Source organism: Puma concolor, chromosome B2, assembly GCF_028749965.1.
Source record: "Puma concolor isolate L17-30 chromosome B2, mPumCon1.1.hap2, whole genome shotgun sequence".
NCBI lineage: Eukaryota > Metazoa > Chordata > Mammalia > Carnivora > Felidae > Puma > Puma concolor.
The window spans coordinates 17899503-17913717 of NC_141671.1; the positions used below are offsets into that span (position 1 = coordinate 17899503).

General features: G+C 40.5%; 1 protein-coding gene across 1 annotated transcript in view; it reads right to left on the minus strand.

Annotated features, from left to right (window-relative positions):
• Positions 1–984: 984 nt before the first annotated feature.
• SMIM13 (small integral membrane protein 13) overlaps positions 985–14215 on the minus strand; it is a 28119-nt gene continuing 14888 nt past the window's right edge. The window contains exon 2 of the mRNA XM_025917331.2: positions 985–5348. Within this exon, the coding sequence (XP_025773116.1) occupies positions 5161–5348 (188 nt within the window). The 3' untranslated portion in view covers positions 985–5160. The remainder of the gene's footprint in view (positions 5349–14215) is intronic.

Here is a 14215-nt window from a genome sequence, read left to right on the forward strand (position 1 = left end):
TGTGGAGCTGCCAGGGGGGCCAGAGTGAAGAGAAATCATTCTGAGAGCTCTCCAAAAACATTTTGAGAGCCATCTAACATCCTAGACCTTGAGATCAGTCCCCCAAGTCTCTGAACTAATCCCCAATTCATGGCCCTCTTCTCGATCCCAACTCCAGCCAGCACGTAACAGTGACCGTGGTGACAGTCCACAGAACCCCTAGAATGAGTCCCAGTTCTGATTCCCTTTCGATGGCTGTACTGACACTGCTCAGAACTGCTTCACCTCTAAAATTCTGATCTCCACCCCTAACTTCCTTCTATCCATTACACACAAATGTCACACTCATTTTATCTTCAATCTCTACCCCTTCCCATTCACCCAATTTATCAGTGTCTTACTGATCAGACTTCTTACAACCCAGCCCAAATCCACAGCCAATCTACAGTAATCTCTAATGGCCCTGCCCTTCAGACACTCCTACCTTATGAAGCCTGACCCTGGCAAAATCCACTTTTTCCCCACTCTACCTTCTTGGCAGCTAAGCATCACTGAGGAAAAATAAAAAAACCTGACTCCTAGCCTCTACAATTAATGATTTCCCATCTCAAACTGGTTTTCAAAGGCATTCCTCAATCTTTTTACTGGGCTTTGGTCCGTGTCCCCACTCAGTCCTCTGGGTGGTTAATATTAACAAAAATGTGAGACATGACCTACGGTAAACAGAATATCAAAACAATCTTGAGGGTGTTGGATAAATTATGAGAAGAGAGCCAAAGGCCATACATGGGCAAAGCAATTTAGCTCAAATCCCTATGTCCTTTGGGTTCTACGTCAATTACTTTCATGGCACTAGGACCGTGGTTACTTTAATTCTTACAGACTCTTAGAGTGTGAAAAATGTGGTGAAGCGTGGACCACTGGGAAAAATGACTGCTTTCAACTCCCTTCATGCCCCAGGTACCCTTCATACTTACTATACTTTATCAATGACACATACCAAACTTTTGTTTTCAGTTTAATTTATTCTTTGCAGTTTAAAGTGAAAGTTAAAACATCAAACAAACCACAGAAGCTTTAGGTATATAGTACTGACCAGTTTTGAAACAAAAACAGTGAATGATCATTTACACACATTTCTTAACTCTAATTTTACATCTCGTTATATAATGGTACTATTGATGCACACATTTCTAATTCCTTATACATAGACCTATTTGTCAAGCAGCAGGATGGCAATGCATCATAGCACAGCACACAGTGTTTCCTTTAAGGAACCAGAGAAGCCATATTTGGTGGATGGTTATGCACAGAACTGACTTGGAAGGGTACTTACTGTTAAACACTGGTCATAAGGCAGGCAGCCCATGTACATTAAGAAATGGAAAATGGAAGTTTTAGTAATATAAGATAAAATGCTATTCTTTATGCTTTAAGTTAAAAGCTATAGGATACTTTAAAAGCAGACGATACTAGGTGCTTGAATTCTAGACTCCATTAGTTGCTCCAAAGTCTACAACCTTTGAGTACTGCTCATTAGCTTTTAAAAGTCAACTTCAAATATAAAAGCACCTGAAGTTTACCAGTCAAAAATCTAATGTTACATTGGTTACATGTTACACTAAAACACAACTTTTAAGAAAAACGGACTTTAAAAAATACTGCATTGTTGACTTAAAGTAATTTCAAACTACGTTGCTCCTAAAAATAAAAGAGCACTACTTTCAAATCTTTCAACACGTTTTGGTTTAAAGTAACATTTTGTGAAGCCATTAATATGGTTCACCCATCTTCCAGCAAAATATATTCCCACCTTTCAGCAAAATAACAGTTGAACTTGTTTTTAAGCCTAGCATCATCTAAAGAAATGGGTCAGCCTATAGGTGAATTAGCTATTCACCCAAAAACTAGGTATTTAATGTTTCCACCATGAAAACAAGACTACAAAATCCATTGGATGAATTCTATTTTTAGCTTGATGTAAATATTAAAAACCTCACTGAACAGTGCCACACAAATATCTAGTGTTTTTTGGCATTGGAATCAGAGCAACGCAAACCAGTACGCTTGATACAGGCAATTTTCACAAAAGTGTCAGAGGCAAAAGAGATGTGGGAATGGTTGATTGGAAAGGAAATGAAACAACCTATCAGAGTCCTCAATTTTAGAATTAATCCTCAAAAGATGGCATAGTTGGTCACCATCTCTGTGAGTATTCAGACCAGATGGATACTTGAATGCACTCTTAATTAAGCTCGGAACCTTCTAAGCTTCAAAATTAACCACAGGCTAGTCAGTCTCCCACTGAGAAAATGAAAATGCACTTATGAAGTTATGGTTAAGCACAGCTACAAAAGCACTAACAGAGAAATGGGAACAGAAACATTATCCCACACAAATAATTGTGTGTTAACACTCCTCTCGCCTATCTTAGCGGCGGGCTTAGAAATACGTACTACGGTGAGTGTATCGAGGGCAAAAGGAATGCAAGAAAAGATAAAAGCTTTAAACAAAGGAATTCGTTTGCAAAACATTCATATTGGCATCAGTGATTTCTTTTTGCACTGCGAAGAGTTAAAAGGTGGTAGGGTGTAAGCTACTTAATATGCTTTTGGATGTATTTCCTAAGTAAGTTCAACAGACCGTTTCCCTAAATCCTACTAAAAAAGATATCCCTGAAGCATAAATGTAAATAATACCAACATGTACACCTTCACATGGATTCATTTGTAGTCACCTGTGGATGACCCCTGCAGATTTTATGAAGTTACACCAGCCATCGTTCTTTAATACTGAAACAGTACAGAAGCTCACTGGCTACGTAATGTTTGTCAGCAACTATGATTAGTATCTAAACCTAAGGTACACACCAGAGAGCAGAATCCACAGCTCAAAATATTAGACTATGAAAGACCTATTTAAAATATCCTCCCAGTAACCAAGAAGCTTTTAGGCATTAATTCTTTTCTAGCTGATGACCGTTTTAACGTGATAATGCAGCTAGAATGAAGCACAAAAATTAACGCTTGCAACTTGTGTCACGGTTCTGTTCATCGCCACGGTCACAAACAGAAAACTGCATCCAATAAGGAAATGACAGAAGGAGTATGTGCCTCTCAGTTGCTGGGGATCTTCCCCTAGCAAATACTGAAAACTAAACTTATGGTCTGTAGATTCCCTTTCAGTTTATCCAAAGGGCTACAATGACGGCAGAGGCAAACCTCAGGAACACAAGCTGGGGCGCAGCAAGTGTGCCTGTTAACAAACCAACTATGGGCGTGAAAGACGAGGTATCAGACGTGGTTCCACACGGTTGTAAAACAGAGGGGAGTATCTATGATGACTGGTTCTTGAGGAAAAAAAAGGGGAAAAACCTAACAAGAACTTGGATTAATACAAGACACCGGCGTTGCAGTTCATTCTTGTACAGAGCAGGTAACACTGAACGGGAAGGGTCTTTGAATTCCTATCTCTCTTCCCTGGTGAACACCCAGTCCAAAGTCCAGTGAACACAAACACGGGCACCCGGCAGATTATTTTCCAGTGAGGCGGGCATGGTCACCACTCTATTTTATCCTCAATACCCAGGACCTCTGAGGTCTTGTCACTGAATCGTTTGTGAAGAAGTACTTTCTCCACAACGCATGCCTTGAGCATGAAGTCCTCCCACACAAAAGGGAGAAACTAATCCTCTTCCTGAAGTAGAAGACAGTTTCTTAGATGCCTAAATTACTACTCTAAAACCTTGAATAGGTTGCAAAAAAACTGTATCTCCTAGAGGACCACTGTAACAGCCTAAGAGTCAGGACGAAGTTCCCCAATAAATAACCGCTATCCAACAAAGAAAAATAAATTTACAAACTATTTTTAAACTAAGATACCATCAACTGTAGGAGGCACCATGTGTGCCACTAAGAAAAAACAGGCAATTAAACCGACACAATGCCTTCCTAGCATGTAGAATGTTGGTATTTAGTGAAACGTTGTTCTAGAGTTAAACGGGTTTTTATCACACCAATCTTGCACATACCTGAAGAAAGTGTATGAATTAACTGGTTAAGTTATAACTATAACTTCATATTCTGAGTCCAACTCTTCTGAATCACTTCTCCAACCACAGCCGCGGAGGTCTGCTCGCTTCCACAGAACGGCACCCTTGGTGTCACCCAGAGCACTGGGGAGGCAGCGTTTCTTAAAAGGGTGTTCCACCGTGGCCTTCTGTTTCACGTCAGCAGACAGCTTGGAGCAAAACGATGTTTGACGCCTTAAAGACAGTCCTGCTCGGCGCATGAATCGATCACACCAGCCTCTCGTTGCTTTGAATTTTGTTTCGTCTATTCCCAGGGTTTTGGCAATTTCTCCCGCCTTCGACCGCATTGCCTGGCGCGTGACAGGCAATCCTTTTGCACGCATCTCACCAACAAAACATAGTACAGCTTCGTCCACTTGTGGGTATCTTCCTTTCTTAGGCCCCGTGAAGCATTTTGTTGTAGCTTTACAAGTAAATATGGAAGCACGGTCGTTCCTCCAGCGACGGATGTTGGCTTCGCTAATACCGAACGTGCGCCCGGCTGCCCTGTTTCCATGCTTTTCTGCGTACACGATAACTTTTCGTTTCAATGCTGAATCATAGTGCAATCTTTTTGAAGACATTTTTAAATGCCTCTTAAACCTGACGCGTTTGACACCAATAATACAGTGATGACGCTGTCTAGGACAAGCTATTAGTACGTGCACACATGCACGGGTTGGGTAACTCCATCATAACCATCTCCTGGCTGACGGTAATCATGAGCTACATCCCAATTTCAGACAAGGTTAACATGTGGTAACAAAAACAAAAATACAACATACATTATAGAACTAATAAAATATGGTTTTTCAAGCCTGTAATGTTTACCAGATTCACACCAGTGCAAGAAAATAAGCCCAGGAGGCGAAGAGTAGTAAGTATGTAAGTGGAAAAAGCTAGTGAAGCAAAAGATTATTCTTTAAGATGGAATTTGCAATGGTCTGATTTGGTTTTAATTCCCTTTATTTTCATATGGCTTACATATAAATCTTTTTTTTTTTCCAACTGGACTTAAAATCCAAGTAAAAAAAAATGCAAAGCCAAGTCATTAAAGACAGAGGCTCCTCACTGCCTTTCATCATTCACTAGTACAAGACGCGGGCTGGGGGTCAGTGGCCTTCATCAGCAGGTGCCCTCCTTTGGCGAGCAGATCTGATCCTGTGTGAGGATGACGAAGTGTCTTCTTCTGTTTCAGAGCCTGATGGCTCATGATCTCCCTCCTGAGATCCTGTGTCTCCCACCAGTTCCCGCAGAAACTTGAATTTCGATAGAAAAAGATGCCATACAAAATACCAACCTAAAAAGAGACAGAAACATTAAGAAAAATTATTACAAGCAATTTTATCAATTGAGAACATTCTAGTTAATTGTATAGGCATGGGGGTATTTCACCAAACAGTATGTAAAATGCCAATATATATGTGATTACAAATATATTTTTATATAACAAACATTTATTAAGCATTTACTATAGACAAGGAGTAAGAATAAACTCTTACATTATACAAGGGTGGTAAAAAGTTTCTGCCTTTGTGGAATTTAGAATCCAAGCTTGGTCCATCTACATTAAAATTATCATGAGATTATGATATCTACGTCCAAGTGTTTCTTTTATTAGAGTCAAATTTCTGAGAGCACTTTTCTGGGGAAAAAAGAATACACTCTGCGCTTCCTTGGACATTCACATCTCAGTGCTAATATTTACTAAAACCAAGTCTCCTTCAACTGCAAGGTGAAGGCCATGCCATGGCAGGGGCACCCGCACTTCAGTAGGAACTTTGGTCAGGGGTGCTGGGGGCTTCAGCAGTAGGTTAAGCGTCCGACTCTGGGTTCCGGCTCAGGTCACGATCTCACAGTTCATGAGTTCCAGCCCCGCATCGGGCTCTGCACAAATAGCGGGGAGTGTGCTTGGGATTCTCTCTCTCTGCCCCTCCCTGCTCATTCTCTTGCTCTCTCTCTCTCAAAATCAATAAATAAAACAAAAATGAACTTCCGTCAGACTCAAGCTATTCATAAGTTTCTAGAAATAATAAACTTTCAAAGAAAATTAATACATTTTCTTTCATTACACGACAAAAGAATAAAGCCAGAGCACCACTATCGAGGCTCAAGGTTTTTAAAAACATGGCATTTTCATGTCAGAGTCATTAAAAAGTCTGAACAACTCTACTTACAAATAAAAAAAAAAAAATCACTAACCAAGTTTTGTTTGTTTTACGAGAAGTTTCAAGTTCACTACGTTTTAGGTGCCCACGAATAAGGATCAATCAATAAATGAGTGCACAGGATAAAACCTGTGAACCCATGATAGTTGCTCTGAAATGTTAAGAGTATATGAAAACAAACAAAAGTAACCACTGTAACAAAGCTTTCCATGCGAGTGCCTTTCACTGTGCCTTCCACTTTATACACTCTAGCAGAAAAGCAATTGATCACAGCATATCCTGATGAGGAGCATTATATGAAAACAAAATCCAAGCACCTCTTCTACCCCCAGCATTACACCAGACCAGGATGAATGGCCAGTGAAGGAAATTTCTAATTCTACTTGTTACTTTCTTGCAATCTCTGAAGGAAAAAAGAAAGAAAGAAAGAAAGGAAGGAAGGAAGGAAGGAAGGAAGGAAGGAAGGAAGGAAGGAAGGAAGGAAGGAAGGAAGGAAGATCAACCTAAGCTCCTTGGTATTAAAAGACTAATAACTTCAGGGATTTAACCCTATTTCCCAAGTATTTGCTTTCCTAAACTGCTGAATGCTAACCAACCAAACCACACCACAAATATATTTTGGCCAACTGTGAGTTAAGCATTGAACTCTGTAAAACAGTATTTTAATAAAATGCCAAAGTAGCATGCTCTTGTCTTTACCCAAAATTCTTTGTAAACACAGGCACAGAGAATTAGCAGAAAAAACTCTGGAGTCAGGAGTCCCAGTTCTGACAGAAGACTCACAAAGCTGCTGTTAGAACTAAATGAGAAGGTACATACAGGGCTCAGGAGTCCAGCACTGAGTAAGCATTTTGTAAAATGCTTCGTGCACCTAAGCTGTGGTAGCACCTAAGTCCTGGGCAGTGGGATCTGAGGTGCCTTCTATTTTGTCAATTATCTTTTTTTTTTAATTGAGATATGTTTCACATAGCATAAAATTGCCTCTTCTAAAGTATACAATTCAGTGGCTTATAGTTTATTCACAAGGTGGTGCGACCATCACCGTGGTCAGTGTCCGCCCAGAACATTTTCGTCGACCCCAAAAGAAACCCCGTATCCACCAGCAGTCACTCCCCATGTCCTTCTCCCTCCAGCCCCTAGCAACCACTCGTCTCCTTTTTCCTGTCTCTACGGATTTGTCTATTCTGAACATTTCATATAAATGGAATCACAATATGTAGTCTTCTGTCTGGCTTCCTCCAGTCCGCGTATACTTTCAAGGTTCATCATCCACGTTGTTACAGGCATCATCATTCCATTCCTTTTTATTGTTGAATAGTATTCCAGTGCATGGACACATCACACTAGGTTTAACCATTCAACAGTGAACGGACATCTGGGTAGCTTCTACTTTGGGGCTGGTACAAAAAAGCGTTTCTGCTTTTGGGTGCAAGGACCATTTGTGTACAAGTTTTTGAAGAGACGTGTTTTCATTTTTCTTGGACACCCAACAGTCCTACTAGGAGTACAACTACTGGGTCATATGGTAACTTTGTGCTTAACCGTTTGTGAAATTGCTAAGCTGTCTTCCAAAAAGTGGCTGTGCCACCTTATATCCCCACCAGCAACGCATGAGGTGCCACTTTCTCTACATCCTCACCAAGACTTTTTATTGTCCACCTTTTCCATTACGGTCATCCTAGTGGGTGTAGCACTGTGGCTTTTACTTGCATTTCCCTTGTGACTAAGACGTTGAGCATCTTTTCGTGTTTACTGGCCATCTGCGTATCTTCTTTGGAGAAATATCTATTCAATTCCTTTGCCTACTTTTTAAAACAGGTTGTTTGTCTTTTTAGCTTGTAAGAGTTCTTTATATATTCTTGATACTAGACCTTTATTAGATACGATTTCCAAACATTTCCTCCCACTCTGTGGGTTGTCTTTTCACTGTCTTGACAATGTCATTTGAAGTACAAATGTTTTCAATTATGATGAAGCCTAATTTATCATTTTCTTTCTTTGATGAAATCCAACTTATTTATTTTTTCTTTGCTTGCTTCTACTTTTGGTGTCCTATCTAAGGAACCAATGGCTAACCCAAGGTCATAAAGATTTACACCTGTGTTCTTCTAAAAGTTTTAGTTTTAGGTCCAATCCATTTTATTAGTTAATTTTGGTATGAGAGATTCAAATTCATTCATTCTTCGTATGGATACCAAGTTGTTCCAGAACCATTTGTTGAAAAGGCTGTTCTTTTCCCCATTAAATTGTTTGGCACCTTTGTTAAAAATCAAATGACCATAAGGAAGTGGGGTAGTAAAAAAAAAAAAAAGTCAAATGACCGCAGATTGACATACGATATCTTTATGCTATTACTACACCATCTTGATTACAGTAGCTTTGTATTAAGTTTTGAAATTGAGAGTGAAAGTCTACCATCTTTGTTCTTTTCAAGGTTGTTTCAGCTGTTCTGAGTTCTCTGCATTTCCATGTGAATTTAGAATTGCACTGTTGATTTCTATAAAAAAGGCCGTGAGAATTTTAATAGGGGTTACAGTGAATCTGTAGACTGACATGGGGGCCCTACACAGTTTTTTAATACTTCCCTGTACTGAACGTAATTTTTCTGCAACAGACACACATGGGTTTTGATAAACAGGAAAATCAGGGGAAAAACAAGTCAGAAACTATAAGTAAATCATGAACACTCTATAGATGTGTAGGTTTAAACACGCCAATGCCATTAATTGGCCTAAATTATTAAAGCCAGTTCTTTTATTTTCAATATTTTTTAAACTGTTTTTTTAATTTAATTTATTGTCAAGTTGGCTAACATACAGTGTATACGGTGTTCTCTTGGTTTGGGGAGTAGATTGCCGTGATTCATCGCTTACATACAACACCCAGTGCTCATCCCAACAAGTGCCCTCCTCAATGCCCATCACAGAGCCAGTTCATTTCAATAAATACTAAGGAAAACCCCTAACTCTTGGATTAGTTGTGACTATCAAAGATGACAGTCTTGACCTCATAAAACACAAAGATTCCAACAGTGGCTGCAAGGTGTAAAACGACCATAAAGAAACGTAAGGGAGGTTTAAGTTTTTTTATTAAAAAGACACTACAGTGAAGGGCTGGCATGACTGGAGCTCCACCATGAAACACTACAGTGCCCTTGCGAGGGTTAAGACAAAGCGAAGTCTCCTAGCACAGAAATCTACAAAATAAGGAATTGAAGACAGCCGTCACAGTCAGTTCGGGAAGCTACAAAAGCATTCAGCGAGATCACAAACTCAACTTTAAGAAAACAAAAAAATGTTTTCAATCTCTGCCAACAACCTATGTAAGGGATCCAATCTCGAGTCAAAATTCAGAATGTGGCTGCCAGCGAGACGCTTGAGTTCAGAGCATTAAGTTACGGCTCAGCACCCCCTCCTCACCCGTACCAGCTAAGCCATCCAACTTCACACCTCTAATGTTTATCCCCCAACCTGGAGAAAAGAAAACTCCCCACTCTGGTCTGGGTGGAAGATATGCAAGGGCTGGCAGTGGAGGGGGGAGCATGTGGGTAGTGACACTGCTTCCCACAAAAAATCGTGAGGTAGAGAATTCCAGATACGGAGTTCCTCTGCTGGCCGGCCACAAAGAACAAATGCTCACCGTGCCTGTTTTTCAGGGGCTACTATAATGACAGGGTAGGAATGCAAAGCTAAGAGAGAAATTGCAGTGTTGATAAGAACTGCAGTGGTATTCACTAAAGTGAGGGAAGTTCAACAAGCTGTTCTCCAAGTAAAATGGGTACTTCTTACAGAGACAGAATTTGTTGAAGACAGATGTGGGGGAAGGGAGTTTCCATATCACAGTACTTACGAATAGTAACATCTCATGCTTCTACAAAGAGTATTAGTAGTCTGAACAAAGGATGACACCAAAAATTCCAGGCAATTTGATCAAAAACAAAAAAACAATCACACAGGCTGTAATTTGTTTTAGAAAAAGAACCATTATTAACATCCCAGTGGGTATATACCAGGAAAAGCATGACTTAGCAAAAAAAAAACTAAGAGAGGTACTATCACAGTGCCAGATAAAACTAATAAGATAGTCACCGACTGTGTTAATTAGACATGGAAATCATATTAGCTAACTTTTTTTTGTCCGACTTGGGGACAGGTACTATAAGGAAACGCTTTGCACATATTTAATGGCCAAACTGTCACTCAGTTTAACTAAACTGTTTCTTCACGTATTCCTGGTAGCTGATTAACGGGGCCCTGACCTATTCATCTATAGCACCCTACTTGTACTGATCTTACGACAAATACAAAGTAGAAAGGCATATACACATTCCTCTCCTCTTAGGTTAATAAAGCGGCTTTTCCTTCAAGTAACAGAAACCTTGGCTTATGTTAACCAAAAAGAGGGAATTTATTGTTAGCTTACAGGAGAGCCTCAGAATGCATGGGAAGAAGCACCCTTACTGGGGACAGAACAAGAAGACTCTTGTGAACTGAGGTAGTTCTCACAGCATTATCTGTTTCCCTCTATACACTTGCTTCACTTTCTTCTCGGCTTATCTTGCACATAGCTGCTTCTTCCCAGTTCTATGAAAGACTTCTCAGTTCATACACTCAAAAATAAATAAATAAATAAAAAATAAAATAAGAAAATAAAATAAAACCCTGGAATCTCTATCCCAACTTGGGTCACATGTCAGCCCCAGGGCCAGTGTGCATTTCTTCTGTTGGGTATTGTGAATGTGGCTGTCGGGCCTACCACATAGAATTTGTGTGATCTTAGCGACAGCAGGGGGGGTGATGGGATAGCCTGGAGAAAGAAGCCAGTAAAGCTGTCTCTTCTACTTCCATTAGCAACAGAGTCCTGGAGGACAGTCTCCACTAATGAGTCACTCCAAAAGAAAACATCCCAGAGCTAGGCAGACAATTCTTCTGATGGATAAAGTCTAGCCAAAACCTTCAATAGTCTTGCCTTGATTCCTTCAAAACCTTCAATCTCCTCACCCTGATTCCTTCAAAACTGCAACACAGTGCAACCTTTAATGAATGTCCACACTGCAAGAAGTCCTCAACCTCTTGAAATGAGAAACTACTTACCTAAGGAGGGGTGAGTGAGATCAGAGAAGGCTGGGAGTCACATTCTCCCTTTTACAGAAAAGAACACATGTAAATGCAAGGCAAGTTCAAAAGCATTCATTATACAATGGAATGACCCTCGTTAACGATAGGTGACTACCACATTACAGCCATTCACAACAAAATCACTCAAACTGGCCACTCATCACACTCTGCTAGGAAGCTTTGAGAAATTACAGCTTCCCAAAGACTCATCCCAGATAAATCATACTCCAAGGACTGCGCTTACTCATTTTTTTTAAAGCTCCCTAAATGATTCTGATGCACATGCAGGTCTGGAAAAAAGAAATGAAGAAGACACACGAGTGCTGTTGCAGCTCAAATATGGAGATGAGCCAAGGAAAAGGAAAAAAAAGATGAGCAGTGGATCAGCAGTGGGGAGGAGGCAAGAAATCAGCTGACCAGGCCATCTAACAGAGAAGATCCCACTTGAGAAAAGGCCACAAGAGCCACATTAGCCGTTAATAGGACAAAGTAAGTGTATGAGGGGGAGCTACAAAGAAACTTTCCCAGGCATCGCTGGTAAGGGGGGCGATGCTGCAGAAGGATGATGGATGTGTAATGAAGGATGTAACAGATGGTCAGAAGTTGGACGTAAATAACAATCATACCTTTGCTCCAAGTAGAATTCGGTTACGACCCGTTTAACAGAATGACTTAATGAAACACTTACGAATCTGAAGTTCATTCTGTTGTATACTATGAACGTAAGAGAAAACAAATGGGAAGTTGCGTAACATAAAATGAAGCATCACACTCTATCTACGTGTTACTGACGTAAGACAGTATCGAATAGGAGAGGGGAGTGTGTGCCGGGAGGTGGAAAGGCATCACAGACACAAAGGACAGAATCAACAGTTCAGATTTACGACTGTGACTTTCCATATTAATAGACCAGCTCAATTTGGACTCTGGGCCCTAGTGACTAACTTCTACCAGATACGTGTATGTATCTTTGTGGAGGAGTGGGATAAAAGGAAGAATAATCACTACGAAGGCTATCTTTTACTGAAAAGGACTTACCCTTGTACCCTGCACACCTACCTACAGCCGACAGGAACTCTCAGGAACTCTCCCGGGAGTACAGCTCATATAATCCCTCCCACTGAGACCTGATATGCAGGTACCACAAACTCCCTACCTAACCTTACTCTATGGGATGTGTGTCTTGTGCCTTGTCCTGGGATTTAGTAAGAGAGAAATGGGAAGGAGGAAGGGAGAAAAGAAGTGGCGGAGGAGAATTGTCCACAATTAGATGTGTACATGTTAAAACGAGTGGGGCAGTTTTTCACAGTTTCAAAGGCAAGCGTGCACCTCGCTGGTCTCACACTGGTAAGCACTGTATGTCAGAAACACTGGCTGGCAACACAGGGTGTATATTCTGGGACAAGCAAATGAGCACTCTCTTGCGTGTGCCAACAATTAAGCGTTATTAGCTCAAAGGATGAATTTCATGAAACACATCGTACGTTGTTTTCCTGTGCAAGATAAACGTGCTGGCAGCAGAAGGGTAGTGATAGCAGATGAACCTGAGTGATGAACCAACACCATCAACACACCACAAACCCAAGGGACGGTTGTAATTATAGAGTTCTCCCTTTACAAAGTGCTTTTCTATTCAACGTCTCCTCTGATCCTCCCAATGACACTCTGAATTAATGAGACTAGGAATCATTATCCCTATTTTCTAGATAAGAAAATAAGAGAAAGTGACTCAACCACTGAAGAAAGCCAGCTAGGCAAAAGAGAGCAATGAATTTTAAAAGTGTATCAAATATCACAGATTTTTGTGGTGAAAGTATGGCTGAAGGACAGAATCACCAGTTCAGATTTAAACACAAAACCTCAATTAGAGAATGGGAATTTGATATCACCACCCAAGATCTTTTCAGGTCAAAAGCCCAGCTACAGTATAATCACAAATTCTTGTCTTGGTGGAATCAGTCCAATGGAGTTACATAATCTCACCTTCGTGATGGTATCGAAGTGGTTAACTACCTGGCTCAATACCAGTCTCCATTTGTACAAAGCTTTTTTCCACTTTCAACCTTATGACTGATTTTTAGTTTAATCTGAAGGTAGCTAAGGCTCACTTCTAAGATAATATATTCAAGGCCATGGACACAGGCTAAGTAAAAACAGAGCCATGCTCTTCCACCTCCTACCACAATACTCCCTCTACCGCCCGCCCCTTTGGTAATGACCCACTGGGCAACACTAAGTTACAAGCCCCTGTAATACCTGGGCTTGTATTTCCAGGAAATAGCCCCTGGAAATACCACTACTGAATCAACACAAGCTTGAACCACCAATACCTCTACTAGATTCAAAACTCTTTTACTCAATAAACACAACATTTTTAAAGCTGCCTTTTGAAACCTCTCCTCTTTCCTATTTTCTTCGTTGGTGACCACAATATTCTCACAGATCCAAATATTACCTCTATTACAAATGATAACCAAATTTTCCCTCCATGCCTTCCACCTTTCTTGAACCCGAGGGAGGAATGGTTGGCTTGAACAACAGCTCCTTCTGATTTTCTTCTTTCCGTAATGGGTATTATATCCTCTCCCCATCTCTCTGGTGAGCAGTAGTTTCTTTTCAGCACATTGTCCCTCCTCTACTTTACCTCAGTGCTATATAATATTCTACCTCAATAAACCCTCTTCCATCTGTTTCCTTCTCTACATTCCCAATGCCATTTTCTATCCCAGATCAAAACCTTATTATCTGCCAACTGGATTATCAGCATAATCTCTTACAGCTCATATGCATGTTGGAGCCGCACTGCTTGGCCATGAATCCTAACTCAACAACTTACTTGCAACTTGGGCCAGTTCACCTCTACGTGCCTCAGTTTCCTCTTC